The 26,673-nt window shown below is 48.1% G+C and overlaps 1 protein-coding gene across 4 annotated transcripts in view; it reads left to right on the forward strand.

Annotated features, from left to right (window-relative positions):
- The first annotated feature begins 285 nt into the window (after window positions 1–285).
- The window catches only part of STUM (stum, mechanosensory transduction mediator homolog), an 84,806-nt gene continuing 58,418 nt past the window's right edge, over window positions 286–26,673 (forward strand). For 3 of the 4 annotated variants that reach the window (XM_050948651.1, XM_050948650.1, XM_050948652.1), the window contains exons 1-2: window positions 286–624; window positions 680–1,123. In XM_050948651.1, the coding sequence (XP_050804608.1) occupies window positions 925–1,123 (199 nt within the window). In that variant the 5' untranslated portion in view covers window positions 286–624; window positions 680–924. The remainder of the gene's footprint in view (window positions 625–679; window positions 1,124–26,673) is intronic. The other variant, XM_050948649.1, reaches the window with a different exon arrangement.

The following is a 26,673-nucleotide window of genomic DNA, read 5'->3' on the forward strand; positions in this document are numbered from 1 at the left end:
CAAAGTGCCCTTTCCAGTTTAGTTAATACATTTTAAACATGATCATCTATCCTAGTCTAGAGAGAGAGAAATTGAGGAGTGAGATTAGATGTAGGTGTGTGGAGAAGTGTGTGTGTGAGGGGGAATGTGCATGAGAGAGAGAGTGCATGTTGAGGAGAGCGTGAGGAAGACTGTGTGTATGAGGAAGTGTGTGTGTTGGGGGAGTGTGTGAGGGAGAATCTGTGTGTGTGAGAGTGTGTGTGTGTGTAGGAGAGTGTGTGAGGGAGACTGTGAGAGTGAGAGAGTGTGTGTGTGTTGGGACAGTGTGTGTGAGCATGTGTGTTGGAGGACTGTATGTGGGAGTGTGTGTGAGAGAGAGAGAGTGTGTTGGTGGAGTGTGTGTGTGTGAGTGACTGTATGTGTGTGTGAGAGAGAAGGTGCATGTGTGTGTGAGTGACTGTGTATGTGTGTGAGAGAGAGAAGGTGCATGTGTGTGTGTGAGAGAGGGAGTGTGTTGGTGGAGTGTGTATGTGAGTGACTGTGTATGTGTGTGTGAGAGAGGAGGTGCGTGTGTGTGTGTGAGAGAGGGAGTGTGTTGGTGGAGTGTGTGTCTCAGTGATCGTGTATGTGTGTGTGAGAAAGAAGGTGCATGTGTGTGAAGTGTGTGTGAGTGACTGTGTATGTGTGTGTGAGAGAAAAGGTGCGTGAGAGAGAGAGAGGGTATGGGGGGGAGACTGAGTGTGCCTGAGTGACTGTGGCAGCGCACTGTCACTTTAAGCCGAGCACTCAGGAGCCGGAGCGCTCGTTCAGCACAGCAGCAGCTGCAGCTCCCACTCCTGAGCCAGACACACCAGCACAGACAGGCTCCCTGTGCCCCCAGCCCAGCTCAGCCGAGACCCGCTCCGGCGCGGCCGCCTCTAGCAGCGGCCGAGCTCCGCGCCAGCCATGGATCCGCTTCCCAAGGAAGGGGAGCCTGCCCCGGCGGCGGCAGGGGCCGGGGAGCCCAGCAGGGGCACTGCCTCCTCCAGCGGGGTGGTGGTGCAAGTCCGGGAGAAGAAGGGACCCCTGCGCGCTGCCATCCCCTACATGCCGTTCCCCGTGGCGGTCATCTGCTTGTTCCTCAACACCTTCGTGCCAGGGCTGGGTAAGGAGCCCCCGAGCTGCCCGGCCGGGGGGTCACTGCAAGGGCGCTTCTGTGCTTGCAAACCAAGGGTGGCGGGGAGAGACCTCAGGGCTACTTTGTGCACAGGTGGCACCGTATAGATCTGTCCGGTAGGGGAGCGGGTCTGTCCCGGGCACGGAAGGGTCACGGTATGTAACGGGGGTTACGGTGTGTGGCATGGAGGGGTTCCCTTCCCGGCTCCAAGGGCTCCGGGGTGAGGCCAGGGGATTTGCTGTCAGTGTTATTGCTACTGTAGCGAACCACCTTCCCTTCTACGCAGGCAATAGCCAGGCTCTGTCCTTGGTTGCCCCCAAGCTTCGGCTCCAGTTTGCTCCCTGCTGCTTGCAGATTTTGCAAGCGGTTAGTTAACCGCACAGTGGGTGCTGAGAGTGGCGTGGCGATGGGGCGATCCCAGCGGGGTGGGGGGATCCCATAGGGGCGGGGGGCGTGGAGGACTGGACCGTACCCGCCCTCCTCAGCCTAGATGCTGCTACCGCCACTTTCCTAGGACAGTATGAGAGAGGGGAGGCTGCTAACAACTTTTCCTAGCCCGAACTAACGGGGAATGAGGAATAGTGCCCTGCCCTCCCTCCTCCTGGGGCAGGCGCTGCCCTCGCTCGGTAACCCCAGTCTGATTTCGCTAAACTCAGATCAGGGCGGCTGATGCCAGGAGGTGAGGGGCGAGGCCACCCCTCTTTAGTCACTTCACACGGCTTTCCCTCTCCAGCTGGCCACCTCTTCGCCCGAAGCAGTGCGGGAGATCGCCCCAGGCTGGGCTGCGGATGGGGCTACTCCGGGCACCTAGTAGTGTGTGTCAATTTGGTAGGGGGGAGGAGTTGTCTAGACCTCCTGGCTCTTAGGGGGGCACCTGCCTCTCCCTCTTTCTGGGACCCTGCGAAGATCTGCCCTTTCGCTGGCCCTGGTGTGTTCTGCCCTTCGGATTGTGCAGCGCTGTAAACCTCTGGGGAGAGAGAGAGGCACGTCTGGGGCTGAACCCCCGCCCGGCCGCTTGGTCACGCAATACCCGGCGTCCTTCCGGGATGTGGCAGACAGGGCCCTGCTGAGCGCAGGGAAGGACCAGCTGGCTCCAGAGATGCCAGGCGCCCGCCCTCGATTCCACCCATGCACCAGCGTCTGTGCCGCGGCGATGGCACAAGGTGGTGGGTGTTCGGCGCTGCAAAGGCATTTTGCAGGGGGTGGAGTGCAGTAGGTAAAGACCTAAAAGCACGGAGAATCAAGGGGGTGGGGGAGCCTGAGTTGTGCCCTGGGCTGCTGAGCTCGGAGGGCCTAAATCTCTTCCCCTGGCTTCAAAGGGCTTTGGATCAGGCACCCTGGAGTTTTCACCAACCTGCTGTGCTTTGTAGAGGAAGTGCTTATAGATCAGTCTCCTGAGGTCACTACTTTTGCCGGCAGAAAGTTCTTCTTAAGGGCCTAGAACTAAATATGAATATTTTGTTCTAGACTGGGGGGGTGGGAACAGCATCAGGGGACCCGCTCCAGCCTTCAACTCTGGATGAAATCTTGTCTCCACTGAAGTCAGTTGCAAGACTCCCCTTGTCTTCAATGGGATCAAGATTTCACCTTCTGTTCCTAGTTCGGGAATGTATTTATCCTCTTCTCCTTTCTCTGTACTCTTGTCTGCTTTGCATTGTTCTAAATAATGACACACACAAGCCGGTGGCTTCCCCCATCCCTTTTAAGAAGTGGCACAAAAATGAACTGTTGCTTTTTTTAATACTCAAAAGAACTATCTTCTGAAAAATCAGTTTGTTTGAACAAGTGACATTCAGCTGTGTCTCACTTCCTGCAGCTCTGATCAAAGAGACAGCCTAGACACAGGAAACAGGCGAATGTCATTTTAGTCACAGCAGAATTTTCCACCTGCTAGAATGAAAGCATATTTTTTCTTCATCTGTTAAAACAGGAATTAATAGCATCCACTATACTACATCTTATATTTCATTTATTTTTAAAAAAGTAATGATGGAAATGCCAAAATATGAATTTTTACAGAAGCCAGGAAATGATGCCAAGGCTGAGATGGCATCCGTCTGGTTCCCCCTACCCTGTACTCACTCTGTGGGGTTCACAGCTGAAGTTGTGGCTGCACAGAGACCCAGCAATCCAGTAATTATTCTTATCATAAAGCTCTCAGGAATGTCTACCCCTTTGGACCAGTTAGCATGCCCTTTAGGCAGGGATTTTCCACAGACTGTTTGGAAGCTGTGCAGTCTAGTGGTTAGAGCAGAGGACTGGCACCTAGGACTCCTGGGTTCTAATATCCTAGCTCGGATAGTGACTACACTAAGTGACCATGGTCAAGCCACTGAGGTCAACATTTCTGGAAACTTCCATTAATTTTGTTGGCCTCCATTTTTAGGTGCTCTCCTTGAGGCGCATTGAAGTGCAATAGGCACCAATCAATGATGTCCAATGGAAGCTGAGGATGCCAATATCTTTGAATATCAGACGTCTGATTACTCTGGTAGTAGGATAGTCCCCAACTGAGACTGCTCTTGAAAATGTTAGCTTTAACCCTAGTTTCCTCATTTGTACAATGGGGATATGTGCCTACTGCAATCAGAGCCATATAGATGCCTGAGCCTTAGCAGTACAAGGATTCAAGGAATGCAAGGCCAAATCACAGTTTAACAAAAAAAAAAACAAACAAAAATTAGGAACAACCCATACCTCAGAACTCCCATTCTGGGCTGTAGAATCCTTACTACTGTTCCTGCTGATCTTTCCTTCATCAGAGCCTTCTCTCTGGAGATTATTTTATATCCTAGAAAGATTTCCCACCTTGCCCTGCTCTTAAAGGGATAGCACCTTGCCACACCTATTTTGCAGGTGTGTTTGTATGGTTTAATGCATGCCTAATGACTGAGTTCCTGTGATGAAAGTAGTTACGTAAGTGCAACACCATATACAAACTAATGTCTTTACACAACATACGCAATGTTTTAAAAAACCCAGGGATCTATTTCAAAGGAAAATATTGATTTTTTAAAAAGTTTTGTTATATAATTCTGACACTGGGGTACATGCTTCCATATTACACCCTTCAGGTATGTTATGTTAGTGTTCCTTGTACTCAGCCACCCTAGAACATAGATGAATGGACCATGTACAAATACTCCAGTTGAGTGCCTCAGTATCTTTATCACGTGACCCTTTATCATGTAGAGTTTTCTCCATGTCCCCCCCCCAATATTTTGAAAACCAAAGTCTTTTTCTATCTTTCTATCCAGGGTCGGTGCAACCATTTAGGCAAACTAGGTGGGAGCCTAAAAGTCCCCTCGGGCAAGGAGGTGGAGTGGAGGTGAGCTGGGTGGGGGGACGTGCGGGGGGAGCGTATGGGGAGGGCTCTCCACAGTAACGGGGGAGGGGGCACACAGGGGAACAGCTCTCATCCAATCAGCACTGCAAGCCTGGGCAGGGAAGAGTATTAGAGCAGCACCAGCGTGGTCAGTGGAGGAGGCGGAGCCGAGGTGCGCTGGGGCGGGCTCCCCAGGCAGGGTTAGCTTCCACGGGAGGAGATCTCCCCAGGCAGGGTTAGCTGCCGTGGCGAGGGAGGAAGTCTCCCCAGGCAGGGTTAGCTGCCATGGGGGGACAGGGGGAGTCTCCCTGGGCGGGGTTAATTGCCGTGGGGGGCTGGGGGGGAGAGAGGGGTTAGCTGTCACGATGGGGGGATAGCTGCTGCGACAGGGCTCCCCAGGTGGGGGGCTGAGTTAGCTGCCGGGGGGTGGGGGTTAGCTGGGTGGGGGGTGCAAGGTGGAAGTTTCACCTAGGGCGCGAAACTTCCTTGCACCGGCCCTGTTTCTATCACAGGAGAAAATACCCACCTACACACACCCCTTTGTAGAATTATAAGAATATCTGGCAAAGGAGAGGCGGTCAGTACCCTTTCCCCTCTTTATTTGACATTATTTGGGGACTACTACAAGCTACTCAGAACCCTAAAAATTGTCTCATCATTTTCCCTGGGCCACCATGGGAGGGCATAGGGGAGCTGTCTTTATGGATCTCTTTCATTCTTTGTACAGGGTTTTCTCCCTGACCAAACCCTGCTGAAAGTCCTCTGTAGTTCATCAGTGCCATTCTCTGCAGAAGATATTCCCTTCCTTCTAAGGCCTGAGGCTCCTACCTTCACAATACTTCCAGTCTTTGCCAGGCTGGGAGCTTTAGGCTTGGACTTGGATCTCTGCATCTGTGCATATTGTATTACCATCAGATCCCTAGGCCAACCCAAAGTCCTTTTTTCTTAAGATCCCTAGATTATTCAGACTCCTCTTCACATTGATTTCAATGGGACTTTGTGGCTGGACCACTTTCCACTCTGATTTTCAGCTGTAATAGCAACAGCAAAGAAAAAATACCAGCCTTCTACATCTGTGCATGGGGTTCTGAGAAGGGGTTGACTCACCGCTAGTGACTTCTTCTGGCCAGGCTTGGCATAGCAGCTGTCTCCCCATCAGGTACCTTCTGTGGACAGTTGCTCCTGGCCTGTGGTGATCTGTCTCTTCCTGTGAATTGGTCCTTCACCCAGGTCGCTTCAAAGTCTCTCCCATTCGAGGGTAATCAGTGAACAAAAACTAGGAATTGAGTTCACAGGTAAAAGGGATTGATTCCCTCTCAATATCCATTAGCATCTGGCCCTCCGTTTTCTGAGGAGGCAACACGAGTCACCTGTCAGCTGGGGAGCACCTGCCATCAGTCAGCCCTCTCTTCAGTAGCTGAACATTGAAGATTTGCTCTCCTTCTTGGTCTGCCATCAGCTGAGCTGGGGCTTTTCCTCTGAAGTGTCTCCCTCCAGTCCTGTCATTTCTCACAGCTGCAGCAGATTGGAAGAACCTGAGCCCTCTTTAGCTCATTAAGCCCACGTTGTGCTGTGCGGGATTTGTATAGCCCATCGCAGGTTCCTGTTGACTTTGGTCAGAATAATACATTTGCATCTGAGGCAGATTTTGGCTCTAAATTTGACTTATTGACACATAGTCTGTCCTGTGATGAAGCTGGTAATAGCCTACACATTTCAATGGAAATTTACCCCGGGGGCATAAGGTCACTAAAACAGCCAATGTGAATGTGACTTTTGACTGTCCTGGCCAAATCCTGGTAATATGTCTCAGGCTACACATGACGTGAAGCCGTAGGTGCCTAAATGTGCTGCAAGGGGCATCCAGTACAAGAGATCTCACCATCTCATCCCAATATAACATCCTAAGCCATCTCTACCTACTGTTGCGTGTTTGTTACTGCTTCCTCTTTAAGTGTTTCCTCACTACTAGTGTTGCCATTTTGTCTCTTGCCTAGGTACTCATCAGACTTAGGGCCAGCCACCTCCTTTATCTCTCAAGCCATATTTCTTGTGTGCATGATACATTTCCAGTCATGTGTGCTTGCTTCAGCTCTCATGGTGGACTTCCATTTGGGATGCTGGCTTATTGAGTATGCAATCTTAATATCTTCCCCTTGTTATCCAACAGACCTTTCACTTTGGTCCCATTGATCAACATGGAGACTGTTGTTTTGGTGGGTCCTTTTGTCCATCAGGGGGCATTCTCTTCAGATGTGTCCCAGTAGCCCACATGAGAAACCCTGTAGTGCTTGAGCCTATTGTCTCATCTGGCTGGCTTCACTTCAGGCTGGGTTAGCTTCTTAGTCCCAGTTGTCCCTTCCCCCTAGTTCAGGGGGTTCCCCTGAGGCCATAAAGTTTTCTCATCAATTGCACGGTCTCTGATAGAGACCCTGGGTGGTGTCTCAGTATCAACCAGTGGGGCAATATTTGTATGAACTGTTCAACCAGTTCTGACTCAGCCACTTGGGCTGCAGCCTGCTCATCTGGCCGTAACCATCAGCAGGAACTTTCCTTCTGTTTTTTGGCCAACTCCCGCTCCTGCCCACCCCCACCCCCCCAAGCTGGGCTCCTATTTGCATCCAGAAGTGGCAGCAGTGCATCTCTTTTCAGATATTGAGAAAGTTCAGGATAGCAGCCATAACCTGTGTAATCCCACAGGGTCACACCCTCAGTAGGCTGCCTAGGCTGGCCCAGTCGGGTAGGGGCCCAGCACAAGGGCTCAATGTTCTGAAGGCCATTGGGAGGCCACTGCCACTCACTCAGAAATGGTCCAGAAAGCCTCAGGGAGTTGCCAGGCCCAATCTTAGTCAGCTTCATTGGTACTGGTGGAAGCAGAGGTCCCAGGCTGCCACCCTGGCTGCCAGACTCCAGCTGCCCTGACAGGCTGCAGCCCTGTCAGTAGTTGTAGCAAGTTTGGTTGCAGGTCCTTCTGCTGGTTGCCATCTCACCTAGCAGTTGCTGCTGTTGGGTTGTTTGAAGCTGTTATTGAGTGGTCCACTGTTGTAACAGTTGATGCAGAAACTGCCATGGCTGCCTGTTGTCGGTGGTTCTCCGTCAGCCATGTGCATCCCTGCTCTGGATCAGTGCTGCTTGGATTTTCTGTGTCTCCTGTGCATGGGTTTCCCAGCTCCCGCTAATTGACACTTGTGTCAGGGTTGGGAAGCACTTGCCTGCATTCACTGCCAATTGTAGCCGGCTATACCTCTCTACTGCCCCCTTGGGGAGAGGGTGGGCGCTGCTCCTGTCAGATTCAGGGGCACGGCCCTCTGGCTGTGCTACTTAAAGTATTGACCCTTTTGCCAGAGATCGGGAGACGAGGGGGAAGAAGGGGGGAGTTAAAGTTGTCCACACCAAAAGTCAGTGTGATTCCTCAGGCCACAAAAAGCAGAGTCCTAGGCCCATAGGAAGCCAATGAAAAGAAAAGTATCAGCTCTTCTCCTTTCTGAGAGGACCAGGGCCGCCCAGGCTCATCAGTTGTTTTGCCAGTTAGCATCCCCTGCTTCCAGGGGCCCTGGAGCTCTGAGTTACAGTCCCACTCCCCGCAGAGTGTCACACTATGCTGAGATCCTCTCCTTTAAGGACCTGCCCATTTCTAGGCTAAACAAGCCTGCCAGGTGCGCTGGGTTGAGGCTGATTATGGGCAGAGGAGCTCTTTAACCCTTTCCTGACTGGGCTAGGGATGTGCCCCACCACAACACGTACTAAACCAAACTTAATTACCTTAGATTGTGAAATCTGAGAATTTTTAAACATCTAATTTACTTTTCACTGTTAATGCTAATTGCTCCGTTTTGGGCAATGAAAATAGGTTAGTCACTTCCACTTGCTTTGCCATAACTTCGGGCCAAATATGACCTGCACGAGTCCCTTTAGATCATCACATTGTATGCTGGCATGGCAGAACATAGGGTACTTACCTTCCTACACTGCTTGGCTGCATCTGCGATATTTAGACATAAAAGCTTGTGGAGGTGCTGGGTCAGAATTATCAATCCGCCTTAGCTGCATCTCTCCTTGCTCTGCTTTTCTGACAATACAAAGCACAGTCAGAGAAATAATGGTGGTGTCACAAGTTCAGGTCAGAAAAGGGGAAGATACAGGCTGAGAGAAAGAAAAGGGAGAGCCAGAGTCCAGGCACAAGACTGAGCATCAGAAGATCTGGCTTCTGTTCCTGGCTCAGCTTCTGAGTGACCTTGGGCAAGTCACTTCTCATCCCCATGCCTCAGTTTCCCCATCTGTAAGTGGGGGTAATGATACTGCTCTGCTATGTAAAGTGCTTTGAGATCTACTGATGAAAAATATTATCTAAGAACTAGGCATTATTTCTAGCTCTGTTACAGGCACTTTGAAGTCTATGGGAGTTAGCTGTATCCTGCAGTAAGAACTTCAGGAAGAGAGGCTGTTTTTAAGCCTCAGTACTAAATCCTTCTCTGGCCAGCCCTGAGAGTGGCAGTCAGAGGAGCCAGAGATGGTCCTCAGGTGCATCTTCTGCTCCACAGATCCTGTAGGTGCTAGAACTAGGGATGCGGGGATTGCTGCTGCACTCTCTGGCTTGAAGTGGTTTCCATCATATACATGGTTTACAGTTTGGTTCAATGGCTCTCAGCACCCCCACTGTACAAGTTGTTCCAGCACCCTTGACAGATCCTGCTGGATTTCACAGTGCGAGCCACCAGCTAGCATGTGCTGCAGATGGCAGCTGAGATGAGGGGCTGGCCATGCCCCTTTGCTGGCAGATTATGTTCCCTTGGAGCTGCCATGTGCCAGCCAGCGTGGGAGTGGATATGGCTCTCTAGCATTCCCCCTGAGCCAATACACTGAAGTCATGCCCCCCTCCCTACACATTTCTCCTCCACTAACGCACATGGTGCTGTGGGGGATGTTGGAGGAAATATGAAAAGTGAGTGAAATGATCTGAAAGTGAGAGAGATTCTCTGGTATGAAAACCCCCTTTCGGAAGGGGATGGACATTTGGACCATGTCCTGTATTGTTCAGACTTGGCGGTTTTAAAGAGAGCATCTTTGTGCATTAACTGAAAGAAATAGCTTAAAATAATGTGAGGACATGATGGGCGAGCCACCACCAGGTAACCCCTGAAGATCCAAGTTGAAGGATGTGTGGTCCATGGCCTCCCACAGATATGCAGAGAGACAGGGAATGATTCTCATCCCACTGAATGTTTTTCTTTAGTGCTATGCAATTCTTGTTTATCCTGAATGTTTCCATTCTTGATCACAACTCTTCTCTTCTTCTCCATCTGTTTATTCAGTTTACAGTCTCCTTGTTGAAGTGTAAGGGCTGGATCCTTAGATGGTATAAATTCGTGTAGTACCATTGACTTGAATGGAGCTACATCTATTTATTCAAATGGACAATCTGCCTAAGGGCTCTAATTACAACTCTGTGACAGAGGGCCTTGTTGAGTTCTCTATGCAAAACATCACCTGCAACAGTCAGAAGAATGAAATCTGCATGATGATATCAATATCCTATTTATTTCTGCTGTCATATTAATTAAATGGATGTCTCAAGACAAAGTCTCCTCCCTTTGTTACCAATACTAGGGTGACCAGAGAGCAAGTATGAAAAATTAGGACCGGGGGTGGGGTAGGGTTAGTAGGTTCCTATATAAGACAAAGCCCCTAATATTGAGATGTCTGGTCACCCCATTACCAACAGCACCTCAGTTTATTAAATCGAAGAATTTTAAAACAGTCTCATTGTCACATCTAGTATCTGGCGAATAATACAAAAAGAAAAAAGGACTTTTCCAACCTCTGTGCATTAAACCCAGGAATTCATTGTGGTATTTTGTATTTTTTGTCCACAAATGTGGAAATGAGTGATTTTGTTTGGTTTGTTTGCAAGCAAGTTTGTGGAAATCAAACACCTGTGCACATTTGGATTCATGTGAAGGTTCACAGTGGAGCTCTCAGTACAGAACTCTGGCTGAATTTGCACTGTCAAAACAGAAGAAGACCTGTAATTCATCATTGGTGCCCCAGTGGTGGAAGTTGGAGCTGGAGCTCAGGGTTAGGTAACACAGTGACAGTAGTAAGAACACCTGAGTCTCGTATACACTACAGCTTCCACCATTGCAGGTCCCAGTTTTGCCAGTGTAGAGAAGGCCTTTGATTTCTCTCCTGTTTACAAAAGTTTCAGTCAAATCAAAAAGAATACCATATGTCTAAGGGCTCATCTACACTTACTAGGGGATCGATGAGCGGCAATTGATGCATCGGTGGTTGATTTAGTGGGTCTAGTGAAGACCTGCTAAATCGACCACAGATCACTCTCCCGGCAACTCCTGTACTCCACTGGATCGAGATGCGTAAGGGAAGTCGATGGGAGAGCATCTCCAGTGGTGGCTCCAGGCACCAGCACTCCAAGCGCATGCCTGGGGTGGCAAGCCATGGTGGGCACCCTACCAGTCCCTGCGAGGGTGGCAGTCAGGCTGCCTTCAGCGGCTTGCCTGCGGGAAGTCCGCCGGTGCTGTGGATTCGGTGGCAATTCAGCAGCGGGTACACCGAAGCCGCGGGACCGGTGGACCTCCCACAGGCAAGCCGCCGAAGCCGCGGGACTGGGGACCTCCCACAAGCAAGCCGCCAAAGGCAGCCTGTTTGCCGTGCTTGGAGCGGCATAAAAGCTAGAGCTGCCCCTGAGCATCTCCTATCGACATTGTGTAGTGTGGACCCTGTGGTAAGTAGATCTAAGCTACATTGACTTGAGTTATGCTATTCATGTAACTCAAACTGCATAGCTGAGATTGATTGTTCCCTGTTGTGTAGACAAAGCCTTAGGCCTCTGACTGCAAATAATAACTGGTCAAAGATTTGGTCAAATGGGTCTGGAATATGTTCGTAGCGTGAAGAGTTTGGATGATGTGGAATAACAAGCAAACTCATAAAATCAATGTCTGTTCAGATCATTTGTGTACAGAAGAAAGAGCAACATTCATCCAATAAATGATTTGTTACAGAGTCCTCCTGGCTCCAGCCATGTCTCAGGTCAGAAAGGACTGAGGTTTTAGATGTGCTGTGCACTAGATGGAATTAACTTCTCCTTGATGGCCACCTCCATCCATCTCTCCCCATGTCTAAGGAACATCTCAAAACTGTTTTCCACCCCATTGTTGTATTTCATTGTGGCCACTGCTGCCCCAATACTTATTACCTTCCTCTTCTCCACTTTTTATGCACTGGACCCCTTTAGTTGGGTTTGTCTGTTTGGCTTTAAGAGAGTATGAATTTATTGTTACAATACTTCAAGCACCTGAACAAGGACAGGCATGGCTGTGCTTTATAAATACAGTTCTCAGCTCCCTGGGACAGGGACATGGCTGTCTATATATGCTGCCTAGCTGAAGGAAGTCCTGATCCTGATTGGGGGCATGTAACAGGGTGAGACTCACCACCGCAGTGTCTCCTGCTGGCCGTGCTGGAAATTAGCTCTTGGTTGCCGGTGTGCCTTCCCCTAGTGGTGTCTCACTGCCATCACTTCTGCTACACCTCTAAGACACACATCGTTCCCTGGCATCCTCTTCTGGGCAAAGCCCTCCAGCTGTGCCCTGCTCTCTCCCCGTTCCAGGGGAAACCAGCTGTCTCTAGTTCATCCACTTGCCACTGGTGGCCTACTGCAGCCTTCAGCCTAGCCCCTCAACTCAAGGGCTCCACCAACTCCCACCATCTATTTCCCTGGGCCTCTTCCCCATAGCCCTAGCATCTTCCCAGCCCTTTGTACCAGGGGCCTCAGTCTGGCAGGCCTCAGACTGGAGCTCCCTACTGCTCACCTGACCAACACAGCTCTATCTAAAGTACTCCTCTAAGCCCTCGTCCAGACTAACCCGCGGCATCGGCGGGTTAAAATCGATTGCTCGGGGATCAATATATCGCGTCTAGTCTGGACGCGGTGTATCGATCCCCGAGCGCGCTTACATCGATTCCGGAACTCCATCAATCCGAACGGAGTTCCGGAATCGACACGGAGAGCCGCGGACATCGATGCCGCGCCGTCCAGACTGGTGAGTACCTCGATTTTAGAAATTCGACTTCAGCTACGTTATTCACGTAGCTGAAGTTGCGTATCTAAAATCGATTTTAATTCCTAGTCTGGACGTGGCCTAAGACAGCCAGCCCTTCTCCTTTGCCCCTCAGAGAGAGACTCCCTTTGCTCTGCTGAGCAGCCCTTCTTATATGTCCCTCCCTGGCCCTGATTGGCTGCTCCAACAAGCCTTCTTCTGATTGTCTCTCTACAAGCCCTCCTCCCATTGGTTGGGTTTTGCACAGCCTTCTTGAAGGCTGCTTTAACCTTCCATCTGCCTGTGTGGGGTGGCTGACCCAGCACAGGGCACTACCACAATACAGAGAATAATATTTGTATTTATGTTGTTTGTTTATTTTTTTCACTTCATTCAGCTTAACCAGCGAAAGTAGTCTGGTCAGTTTTATTCTTGATTTTAGTGACTCTCTAGTCAGTTTCATTTTCAGGCTGTCATGCACTAGCCCAGTGCCACAGTATTTGGGGTGCAGCAACTCCGGGCTGGATTTACACCTGGGGAACCCCAAGTGCAGGGGCTCAGACCACCCCCTACACCATCCACGGTGGCTTGGAGCACCCCTTGCCACCTGCAGTGGCTCGCAGCCTCGCCCTCCCCCATTGCCCATGGCATCCGGGAGCTGCAAGGTGCCCCTGCTGCCCACGATGGCTTGGAGCACCCCCCACACAGCCCCACTACAACTTCCCAGTGTCTCCCACAGATCTCCCACTGCCCAGAGCCACTCACAACCCCCCCCCACACACAGCCCAGCACCCCCCTTACTGCCCAGAGCCCCGCCTCAAAGCCCTCCATAGACCCACTCTTCCAAACCCTGTCCCTCGGCCACACTCACCAGCCCCACTGGGAGGTGGTGACTCTGTCCGCCGGACTGAGTGAGGAGCACTCCAGCGGAGCTGTATGGGGCTATCTCCCCATCAGCCAGCCCTGGCCCTGCCTCTGATGGAACCAAGAGTAGCAAAATTTGAATGTTTAGGCACCCCTTGAATGCCAGCGCCCCTTGGCATGTGCCTACTGTGTCTAATGGTCAGTCTGGCACTGCAGCCACTGAAGTGCCAGGTTAAATCCAAACAACCCCTCCTCCTATTTTCATCAAAATGGGAAAAGAGAAAAACAAGTGAATAAAAGCACGTCTGTTCTCTGCTGTTGTCTGTACAATGTCATAGGTGAACATTGAACTTAACAAATAACCAAGAAGACAGAGTTCGCTGAGCATCTCTTGCAATCCAATTCATTCCCTAATGTAATTTAGACAGATACTTTAGGAAGATTAAAGGTGAAGGTGGGAGCAGACAACAGGAAGGGATTGGTGATATATGACTACAAGAATAAAGTGAATTTAAAGGACGCTATTCCAGTCACAAGGTATGATATGAAGAAAAGCACAAAGTCAAGTGTGGGAGGAGAAAGGAGCATGCACGGGAGAGGACTGGACCTGAGGGGGCTTCATCAGTGGCATAGCCAGGTTCTAAGTGCAGGGGGAGCAAACATAAAAAAGGTGCCCCTCCTTGGCTCCTCCCCTGGCCATGCCCCCCTTGGCTCCTCTACTGCCTCCCACCCCACTGGCTCCTCCGGCCGCACCACGTCCCCTCCACCCTTGACTCCTACGGCCACGCTGCAGCCATGCTGCACCTAGCCTCGGAGGGGCTTGGTCCAGGAGGTAGCTAGGCCAACCTGTTTCAAGCCTACCCCAGGCCTTGCTCTTCAGCATTACCACTCAGCCAGCTATCTACTCCTCTCCGCATGCTGTGCTGCGCTCAACTCACAGCTCCAGCAGCGCTACCACGGATGGCTAGCGTATATTATTCACTGTAATTCTCCTCCCTGTTGGCCGGGTTAGCCCCTGTGTTTCCCTCGTTCAGACTGGGGGCTCTCTGGGGCAGGACGCCTTGGTGACGGCCCTGCATAAACCTCCCTTGCAGTATCCATCACATAGTGCAGGGAGGTGAAGCGTGAATGGGTCACGGTAGATATAGCCCGGCGGCAGGAACGCGGGACGGGTCCCCCGGCAGAGCGTGCCATGAGTTGACAACAGACACATCTCCCAGTCCCTGCCATTATTCCCCCCTCTCCGATGGGCTCTCCCGGGGTGCCACCGACCCCTCCACACCCTCACAGGCAGGGCTCAGCCTGGTCCATGCCAGGAAGCGTCCCTCAACCTGAGGCGCTCTGAACTGTGCAGGCCTAATTGAGTCCCCCTCCGCTCACTTTAAATGTTGCACCACAACCTCTAACAGCCAATCCCACACCCGACACGTGCTGCCGCTGCCACCTCACCTTCCTCCACCCGGCTGCCGTGGAGTAAGAGGTACAGGTTGGCCCCAACTGTGCCTGAGCTCTGGATGGTGTCACCATGTTCCCCTTCCCCTGCTGCACATGCACCTCAGTGTCCCCGCTGCCGCCTTCCCTCCCATCTCATGTACCACCGCTAGTCCTCTGAGCCTCTCCCCTGTTCCTCCGCAGGGAAGCTGAAGTGCTTCCACTGGACGGGACAGGATGGTAGTGGCCCGATCAGGATCAAGCCAGCATGGGGCGGCCACGGTGATGGAGGAGAGAAGATGCCGGAGCCGGTAGGAAGGTTGGAGGGAGGGGACCTTAGAGCGGCCCCCTAGGGAAAGGAGCAGATCTCCGCCCTCCAGTGCTGGGAGCCCTGCTCCGGTACCGGGGCCAGGCCCCCTGCGGGCAGTGCTGATCAGGGGGCACTTGGCACCCCACTGCCCAGAGAGCTGGAGCAGCAGCACCTGTGCCTGGGCAGTGGGAGCGCCTCCTCCCATCCCTCACTTTCTTCTCCCGTGCTCCGAGCCGGGCACCCCGCTGCAGCCCCTCCATGCTGCGAAGCCGCCAGCACTCTGCCTAGTGCCGGAATGTTTTGGGCTGCCGCCACAGTAGCTTCCTCTCTCCCACTGCCGAGCTGAGCCACGCCACGCAGGGACCCAGAGCTCCGGCAGCTGCCTGCCAGACACCCCACTCATTAGCTCGCCCACCACTGACCTCACTGGAATTGCTCACGCCCACCGCCGGCCTCGCCTAGGGATTCTTTATTATAGGGGTGCCTGCTGGCGCCATGGTAAACCCTAACTAAGGCGTCGCTTTTGAAAAATGTGTTGAGAGGAAGCGGCTGCTTCCTCTGCACTCCGCTAGCTACGCTGCTGGTCAGTCAGTCTGTAAATAAACCAACCCCCCTCGCTGACACAGCTAGGCTGGCAAAATACCCCATGCAGACACAGCTGTGCCAACAGAAGAGTGCTTTTGAATAGCCAATGTCATTTGGGAAGGTGGTGTTACTATGCCAACAAGGAGTTTTTCTTTTGGCATAAATTGTGTCTACATTAGGGGCTTCTGTGGTATAGCTGTACCGGCATATCTATACCGGCAAAGGCCCTGTAGTATAGGCAAAGCCTGAGATCTATATGGTTAAAGTGGTACAAACCTCCTAGTGTGGACTAGATTTAAGGGTGCTTTTTTACTGCTTCAGCTATTCTTATTTAGGAAGTGAATAAGCTATACCAGTATAAGGAATCTTTACACTGCTATAACTGCATCCACACTAGGGGTTATAGCAGTACAACTATTTCAGTAAAAAGAAATCACACTCCTAATTAAAATAGTTATACTGGTACAAAATCTGTGTGTAGACCAGGCCAAACACCTATGGAAATGCTAAATTAGACATATCATAAAGATTTACAGAGTCCAAGGCCAGAAGGGACCCTTGTGATCAGCTTCTCTGACCTTCTATACATCATGGGCCATAGAACTTCCCCAAAAGAATTCCTGGAGCAGAGCTTTTAGAAAAACATCCCATCTTGATTTAAAAATTGCCAGTGATAGAGAGTCCATCATGACCCTTTGGAAGTTGTTCCAATGATTAATTACTCTTACTGTTAAAAATATGCACCTTATTTCCAGTCTCAATTTGTCTAGCTTCATTTTCCAGCTGTTGAATCATGTTATACCTTTCTCTGCTAGATTGAAGAGTCTGTTATCAAATATTTGTTCTCCATGTAGGTACTTACAGACTGTAATCAAGTCACCTCCTTCTCTTTGGCAAGCTAAATAGATTGAGCTCCTTGAGTCTATCACTATAAGGCATGTTTTTTAATCCTCTAATTATTCTCATGACTTTTTTCTGAACCCTCTCCAATTTATCAACATCCCTCTTGAATCTGAACACAATATTCCAGTAGCAGTTGTACCAGTGCCAATTACAGAGGTAAAATAACCTCTCTACTGCTATTCAGGATGCTCCTGTTTATGCATCCAAGGATTACATTAACTCTTTTGGCCAAAGTGTCACCCTGGGAGTTCATATTCAGCTGATTATCCACCACAACCCTCAAATCTTTTTCAGAGTCACTGCTTCCCAGGATAGAGTCCCCCATCCATTAAAGTATGGCCTATGTTCTTGGTTTCTAGATGTCTACATTTATATTTATACTTATCTGTATTAAAATGCATATTGTTTGCTTGCGCTCAGCTTACCAAGCAATCCAAATTGTGCTGTATCAGTGACCTGTTCGTTATTTACCACTCCCTCTAATCTTTGTGTCATTTGCAAATTTTATCAATGATGATTTAATGTTTTCTTCCAGGCCATTGATAAAAATGTTAAATAGCATAGGGCCAAGAACCGATTCCTACGGGACCCCACTGGAAATACACCTGCTTGATGATGATTTCCCATTTACAATTACATTTTGAGAGCTATCAGTCAGCCAGCTTTTAACCTATTTAATGTGTGCCATCTTAATTGTATGTGTTCTAGTTTTTTAATCAAAATGTGCAGTACCAAGTCAAATGCCTTACAGAAGTCTAAGTGTATTACATCAACACTATTACCTTTATCAACTAAACTTGTAATCTCATCAAAAAAGACATCAAGTTAATTTGACAGGATTTATTTTCTATAAACCCATGTTGATTGGCATTAATTTTATTCCCCTACTTTAATTCTTCATAAATCAAATCTCAAATCAGCCACTCCATTATCTTGCCTAGGATTAATGTCAGATTGACAGATCTATAAATACTTGGGTCATCCCATTTACCCTTTTTAAATATTGGCACAACATTCAGTTTCTTCCACTCTTATGGAACTTCCCTAGTGTTCTAAGATTTATTGAAAATCAGCATTAACAGTGCAGCAAGCTCCTCAGACAGCTCTTTTAAAACTCTTGGGTACAAGTTATGTGGACCTGCTGATTTAAAATGTCTGATTTTAGTAGCTTCTGTTTGCATACTCCTGCGATACTAATGGAATGGAAAGAATGCATCATTGAATGATAACATCATCTTTTCCCCCAAATACAGAACAGAGATATTTATTGAACGTGTCTTCTTTTTCTGCATTATTATTGATATTTCTACCATTTCCATCACGTAATGGACCAATACCATTGCTAGGATTCTTTGTGTTCCTAATATACTTTTAAAAAAGGTTTGTCCAAAGCCACAAATATTTGTTATTTACTCTAGGCTGAGCTTTTAGCAAACCACAAACATTATGTATGTCTATGCTGGAGTTCATAGTAGGGTAATTAACACAAGTTCATTGGCAAGCAATAAGCTTGAGTTACACCATGACCAAATGTCTAGCAAAGGCAGAGCCTAAATGGCCAAATTGATTTTATTGAAAATTTATAAAAGAAAACAAATCTAAACAAACAAAGTATTGCTTTGCTGTAACCCGGGAACCAAGTACATTTTCAGAACAGTGTTATAACCCCCTGAGAAACTGGGTTTTTAAATGGAGATTCACAAAGTCATAGAGACACCAGGATTAAACACTGTTATAAATGTACCAGTTTAAAAAACAGAATAATCTCACTGAGTATGAATCATAATATTATTTGTGTGACAATATTTTACCTGGTGAGAAACTAATAACCCCTAAAGTGTTCTGAATAATGATCACCCTGAAACTGAGCTCTGCTTTTCTAATTAAAAAATAAAAAATGATCCACCAATATCAGGAGGCAAAATCTTCAGTTTAGATGATTTCTTTATTGTGTAGCTAGGAAAACATTTTTTTAAATCTGTTTTTAAATGTATTCATAAAAGAATGGATTTTGGATTTCATACATGGGTTTTGTTAATTTGCTATTTTTAAAATACTGGTGAGACCTTTGCTGTTGCCATGACAATTTCATTTCCATAAACATGATTGTGTGTGTGAGTGCATATTCAACATTTTAGTTGGTATGCAGTATTGGAAAAAGTAGGTGGCAACTTGGCACGAGAACGTAGGAATTTACCATTCCAAATCACACCAGTGGCCCCTCTAGTCCAGTGTCCGGTCACTGACAGTTTCCAGTACCAGATGCTTCAGAGTAAGATGCAAATAACCCTGTAATGGACAATTACATAGCTTGCCGAATAAGGGAAGTTCTTTCCTATGACTGGTTAGTTCGGGTGCTGGAATCATGAGGGTTTAGATCTCTGTGTCTACTGTAAAGGTGGAAATTTGCATTATCCATTTAACTGACTAGCCCTTTTCTGAATCTCAAGCAAAGGCTGAAAAATTGATTCTAAGAATCCTAGGTACAAATTCTGTCTGAAAGCAGAAATGGACCCCAAATGGTTGTATACCTACAAAGCAGTCACAAGAACGGCACCTGTGAACTACTGAGTACCCTCAACTCCCATTGCCTTATAATCCTCTCTATGGCTTCTGTCATGGCTTTGGAATAGGACATAGAATCATAGGACTGGAAGAGACCTCAAGAGGTCATTTAGTACAGTCCCCTGCATGGTGGAGCCAGTGATGTAATGATTATGAGACTCCATTGGCCACCTATTCATGTGTCTGTGAGGGAAGCCTATAGTATTCCAAGTTTCCCCATGCCATGCCTGGGTAGGTTACAACTCTCTCTGAAGCCCTGTGTAGTGCAAGCCCTGATTCTGGTCTCATTTATGCCAGATTTCTTCTCCAGTTATTTAGTGTGAATGATGGCTCATTGGCTTTGCTGTAGGAAGACTACTCAGTGAAGTAAGGATTTTCAGGATGGGGCTTTACATTAGCTCTCACATTCCAAACAAGTCTGAAAACACCGCCAGCTCCGCCCATATAAATGGCAATGATTGTATATGTTTTTATCATGTGTATTTGGAATAAAAGGAGTGAAGGCATTTCTGAGCTCTGAGTTTGACAAACAAACTATGATTAACGTCTGAGGAGGTAAAAGGGGATTGAGAGAGAGATATTCAGAGTAACTAATATTTTGGTCTCGGTATTGGAAAGACATCCATTTTTTTTCTCTTGCTGGCAGTTCTTTATGGTTACACAGGCTATTGCTTGTGTGACTGAAAGGAACAAGGAGCTTCTAGGAGGCACTTGTGTCGTAGAAAAGAGCAACCAAATAGCGGGCTCCATGGATGGTGACTGGTGTGAGCACAACCCCTTTTCCTTGTTTTTATTTTAAAACATTAAGTGATAATGATTATTTGCTTACCTAATTTCACTGTCAATTACATCCAGATGTCCCACTGAAGCCAATGGGATGGCATGGATGTAACTGAGCAGAATGTGTCCCATTGACTTTTAGGGTATGTCTATCCTACAAGCACCACAGCGACACAGCTGTAGTTAGACACTCACTACACTGACAGAAGGGGTTTTTCTATCGCTGAAGTAAGTCCACCTGTGATGTTTTGGGATCACCCAGACCAGTAAGAGGTTCTGTTTACCACCTGCCCTGTGACCTTGGGTTCCTTCATGCTGTGGTTTAGAGCCCTGACACCAGTAGCCTGCCCACAGGCACAAAGTCTCACCCTGGCTTCCACCAACCCAGTTACTCCTTGCAGGGTGACCCCACCAGCACTTCCAGTCCCAAATCTCTCCAAATCCATCTACGCTGAGCTCTTAACTACCAGATACTCAGACTTTCCTCCTCTGGTTCATCACCCCCAAAGATGTAAAACCAGTCACCCAGACACCACTTCCTTTGACACACGCACTCCACAGTTTGCACAGGAGAGACCTGCTTGGGGTAAAAAATAAACAAAAACGTATTTAAATAGAAGGGTATGTCTACACTATGGGATTATTCTGATTTTACATAAACCGGTTTTTTAAAACAGATTGTATAAAGTCGTGTGCACGCGGCCACACTAAGCACATTAATTCGGCGGTGTGCGTCCATGTACTGAGGCTAGCGTCGATTTCCAGTGCGTTGCATTGTGAGTAGCTATCCCATAGCTATCCCATAGTTCCCACAGTCTCCCCTGCCCATTGGAATTCTGGGTTGAGATCACAATGCATGATGGAGCAAAAATAGTGTCGCGGGTGATTCTGGGTAAATGTCCTCACTCTATCCTTCCTCCGTGAAAGCAACGGTAGACAATCATTTCGCGCCTTTTTTCTCTGGATTGCCCTGGCAGACGCTATAGTATGGCAACCATGGAGCCCGTTTTGCCTTTTGTCACTGTCACCGTCACTGTATGTGTACTGGATGCTGCTGACAGACGGGGTACTGCAGTGCTACACAGCAGCATTCATTTGCCTTTGCAAAGTAGCAGAGACAGTTACCAGCCCTATTGCACCGTCTGCTGCTTTGGAAATTGGCAATGACGGCTACCAGTCATATTGTACCGTCTGCTGCTGTCATGGGTGCTCCTAGCTGGCCTCGCCAGGAGGTCGGCCGGGGGCTCATGGACAAAAATGGGAATGACTTCACAGGCCATTCCCTTGTTTATGTTTTGTCTAAAAACAGAGTCAGTCCTGCCTAGAATATGGGGCAAGTCTACTAGAGAACCAGAGAGCACAGTTGCTCCGGGTCAGAGCCCCAGATATCCCGCAGAAATGATGAGCTGCATGACATTCTAGGGGGTGCCCCTGCAACAACCCCACCCACTGCTTCCCTCCTCCCACACCCCTCCTGTGCTACTGTGGTAGTTATCCACCCATTTGTGTGATGAAGTAATAAAGAATGCAGGAATAAGAAACACTGACTTTTTAGTGAGATAAAATGAGGGGGAGGCAGTCTCCAGCTGCTATGATATTCCAGGCAGGACATCTCCATTACTCATTAAAGGGTGGGGGGAGAGGAGCACATCCTCCCGCTGCTATGACAGTCCAGAATCTCCATTAGACATGAAAGAGGGAGGGGAGAGGAGCTCAGCCTCCAGCTGCTATGATGAGGATGGTTACCAGCCCTATTGCACCATCTGCCAGGACTGAATCTCCAGGACACAAAGCTTAAAGAAGGGAATGACCGGGAGTCACTCCCATTTTTGCCCAGGCGCCTTCGACCGACCTCACCGAGGCCAGCCAGGAGCACTCACAGGATGATGATGAGGACGGCTATCAGTCATTTTATACCATACCATCTGCCACCGGGGAGGGGAGGGGAGGGGAGAGGATGCTGCTGTTTAGCGCTGCAGCACCCTGTCTACCAGCAGCATCCAGAAGACATACAGTGACATTGAAAAGAGGCGAGAAACAATTTTTCCCCTTTTCTTTGAGGGAGGGAGGGGGAGTAAATTGACAACATATTCCCTGAACCACTGGCAACAATGTTTTTACCCTTCAGGCATTGGGAGCTCAGCCAAGAATGCAAATACTTTTCGGAGACTGAAGGAACTGTGGGATAGCTGGAGTCCTCAGTCCCCCCCCTCCCTGCATGAGTGCCATTTGATTCTTTGGCTTTCCATTACGGTTGTCACACAGCACTGTGTTGAGTCATTGCTGTGGCCTCTGTCTATCATAGCCTGGAGATTTTTTCAAATGCTTTGGCATTTCGTCTTCTGGAACGGAGCTCTGATAGAACAGATTTGTCTCCCCATACAGCGATCAGATCCAGTATCTCCTGTACGGTCCATGCTGGAGCTCTTTTTGGATTTGGGACTGCATGGCCACCCATGCTGATCAGCGCTCCACGCTGGGCAAGCAGGAAATGAAATTCAAAAGTTCGCGGGGCTTTTCTTGTCTACCTGGCCAGTGCATCCGAGTTGAGATTGCTTTCCAGAGTGGTCACAATGATGCACTGTGGGATACCACCCGGAGGCCAATACGATGAATTGCGGCCACACTAACCCTAATCTGACATGGCAATACCGATTTCAGCGCTACTCCCCTCATCGGGGAGGAGTACAGAAATTGGTTTTAAGAGCCCTTTATATCGACATAAAGGGCTTCGTTGTGTGGATGGGTGCAGGGTTAAATCAGTTTAACGCTGCTAAATTCGGTATAAACGCGTAGTGTAGACCAGGCCGAAAAAACACAGATTTAAAGATGAAATAATGAGGCAAAGCAAACATATACAAGCTACACAGAAAATCTGTAAAAAGATGCAGCCTGAGGCTTTGCATTTTCAAATTAGATACCTTCCCTTTTCTAATACAAGTTACTTATTGCCTCGGACCAGTTTCCCAGAATGCCCTGTGCCATAGAGGGGACCTAAAGTTTCACAGACAGCACCCGCCCAGTCACTGTCCCTAATGGTAAGACTACACTACACAATTAAGTTGACGTAAGTTACATCTTACAACTCCTGCAGTAACTGAGTCACTTTTGCATGTCCAGACTACACTCCTTGTGTGAGCGGTGTGCGTCCTCCCCACAAGTGCTCGCACCAATTAAACTGTCAGTGTGGGGCATTGTGGAATGGTTTCTGAAAGGCAGCAACAGTCAATGTAAGCAACACAGTGTCTATAGTGACTCTTCGTTGATCTAACTACGTCAACCAAAGCGCTACGCCTCTCACGGAGGTGGAGTTATTAAGTCAGTGTAGTGAGCAAGTTACATCAATGAGAGCTACATTTTAGTGTAGACACTTACAGAGTAAGGTCGACATAAGGATAAGCTGCTTTACATTGACCTAACTCTATAGCATAGACCAGGCTTCAGTTTCTAGATGAAGACCTCAGTTTCAAGCTTCCTTTTTAAAGGGATTATTTCCTCTTCTCCTTCTCCCCCCACCCCACCCTCCCCTTTTCAGACTACAGTGACTCATGGCTATTCAGATTGGGGAAATTCCCAGTAGTCTCAGTGTTTTTCCATTAACTTCAGTGGTCCACCACTATTCTTTCCTGGGCTGGACAGTGGATAATTGCTTGGAGCCTGGTTGCGGGGCATAACTGCTCACTGCCCAGCTGTGAGATGTAGCTGAATTTTGAAGCACAAATTATGAGCATAGTTTTATATATACACAAATAGATAAATTCATGACCACAATCTGTCTACATCTCATAATGACCATCAAGTTCAGAACATTACAAACCTTCATAAAAGACATTACTCATAATACTTTTATAGTACAATAATACTTCCTGCAATCAGTTGGTTTAATTGCTCATTGGAAGGTGGGGAGTGGTGTTAAACCTGCTGTTCTCTCCTCAGTGAGTCTGGACCCTGTTTGTCACACCACTCTCTGGGAGGCGGTAGCTAGGTCAACAGAAGAATTGTTGTCAACCTAGCTGCATCTACAGTGGGAGTTAGGTCGGCCTAACTACATCCCACAGGGTGTGACATTTTTCACCGCCCCAAGCAATGTAGCTAGGTCAACCTAAGTTTTGGGTGTAGACCAGGCCTTAGTGAAGTGGACATTCAGCTGCAGTGGAACTGATGTTTTAGACAAACTTCAGGTACTCTGAGATGGCCTCATTCGTACACCTCAAGGGGTAGCTCCTCAGTTGGTGCAAATGAGCAGAGCCCAGTTGAACAGTGGCATTTTACGTCCTCTTTGCACTGCTGTAAGTAGCCGTTCAGGGCTGTGCAGGGCAATGCTGAAGCAAGCCCTTTGTGTGATAAGAAGGAAGGGATTCCATGGGTGTGTCTACATGCAAACAAAACACCCGTGGCTGGCCTGTGCCAGCTGGCTTGAGCTCAGGCTGTGGAGCTATGAAACTGCAGTGTAGTCGTTTGGCCTGTGCTAGAGCCTGGGCTCTAGGACCCTGTGAGGGGTGACTGAGAAGAGAATTTGACCCTTGTGGCATATACATGTAATGGAGGTCGGCTGATTTACAACCGCGGATGATCTGCCCATAAGGTCCACTCACTCACAATACTTTAAATCCACTGACGACATTGTCACTGCTCTTTTAATACATTGGCATCCACGTAATGAGGCAAGTGATCAGGCCCATAGAATTCCTTACTTCTAATTGCACTAAGGGCTTAATCCAGCATCCCTTGCACCTGTGCAGTAATTTACACCAGAATAAAGTGGGTGTAAGATGGCATCTTTCAGAACTGACAGCGTTCTACACCCAGAGAGCACAGCTGTGGCTTTACAAAGTGCAGGGCGCTATTGAATCAAGCCCTTAGGACCGGACTCTGAAACTTCTGCTCACCTTGGGTCTGACTCTCTTCTCACACTCGTGGAAATCAGGGATAGCTTCACTGATATCAATGGAGTTACACCAGTGTAAAAACAGAGAGAGAAAATCAGGCCCACAGAGTTGTACTTACATGAGCAGCCCCATGGAAATAAATGGGTTTGCTCATGTGATTAAATACTACTCACAGTGAGAAAAGGTTGCAGGATGGGGCCCCCAGGTAGCACACCAAACAATAGAGTAAAGTAGACTCTGGTTATTTGCACTAATGACTACGAAATCCATTGAGAATTATTGTGTTTTCCAAATGAGCAAACAACCACGATTAAAAATCCCAGCATAATGCTTCACAAAGTGTACTGTTCTTTGAGAAACGCAATTTAGTTTTAATTATTTATGGTGCTTCACTGTGTACTAGTCAATGTTTGGTAGTATAGTTTGTAAAAATAATGAAGTCTTAATAAAAGGAGACCTCACTCCAGTGACTGCTATGAAATTTTTGCTAAGAAGTGAGCAGAGACTGGCAATTACTGTGTTTGAAGCATAGAGTAGGCATATTAGCAAGGTTTGGCTGTATTATTATTTTTGTTACAGTAGAAATTAAAGGCCCCAACCAAGATCAGGACTCCATTGTGTCAGGTGCTGTACGAACACATACTGAAAGACAATCCCTGCATCCAAACTGCTGACTATCTAAATAGACAAGACTGACAAAAGTTTGCTTCCTTGCATTAATCCCATCAAATGGATCACTTGATGATTACCGGTTCTGTTCATTCCCTCTGGGGCATCTGGCATTGGCCACTGTCAGAAGACAGGATACTGGGCTAGATAGACCTTTGGTCTGACCCAGTATGGCCGTTATGTTCTGCGTTATGAGTACTCTCTCCCCAAAGTGAGCTGTTCAATGCCTTTTCCTCTATCACACCACAACCTAACATACCTTCTCTCATGAGATTCCATCACTTCTTCTTGGGTTGGCCTCTCTTTTTTCTTTCAGTCTTGATCTTTTTGACTCTTACCCTCTTAGTTATCAAGACTGCACTTTACATGACCTTTTTACAGGCTTTACATCTGAGCCTGCACTCCCTCATTCTTTCATTTATGGGCGGTATTTTGAGTATGTCCCTAACATACACATTCCTCACGTCTTGCTTACGCGCCACTCATACACCTTAACCGTCGTATTTCTGTGGAACAGTCATTTGCTCAGGTTTCCTCTTTGTTGGTCAACACTCAGCACCATACATTAAAACTGGATGGACCACTGCTTTATAGACTTTCCTTTTTAATCTTACTGGTATTTTCCTGTCACACACTACATCACTTCTCTCTCTCTCTCCATTTGAGCCAGGCATTTATTCTTCTAGCTCTAATTTTGTCCTGCATTTCCCCAGATTCTGGAATCTAGATACTTTACACAAAGCCTTAGTGTGTGCCCATCAGATGCTAGGCACCTACTTGGTGTGGCTAGGCCATCCCATGGCTACACTCTATATTTAATGCACTAGCTGGATGAGAGCTAGCCATGGGTATGTCACCCCTTTGAGCTGGGGATGAGATTCCCAGCTCAAGGTATGTCTACACTGCAGCTGGGAGGTGATTTCCTGCTTGGGAAGATGTACATGTGCCAGCTCTGCTTGAGTTCATGTGCTCAATACAGCAGCATGGCTGCAGTAGCATGGGTGGTGGTTTGGGCTAGTCACCCAAATACGTACCTAGGATCTCAACGGGATTGTACTCATGGGGCTATCGTGAGCGGCCAGCCAGGCCACTGTGGCCACCCTATTACATTTAGCATGCTAGTTTGAGCAGAGTTAGCACATGTATGTGTATCCGAG

Source organism: Gopherus flavomarginatus, chromosome 4 (genome assembly GCF_025201925.1).
Source record: "Gopherus flavomarginatus isolate rGopFla2 chromosome 4, rGopFla2.mat.asm, whole genome shotgun sequence".
NCBI lineage: Eukaryota > Metazoa > Chordata > Testudines > Testudinidae > Gopherus > Gopherus flavomarginatus.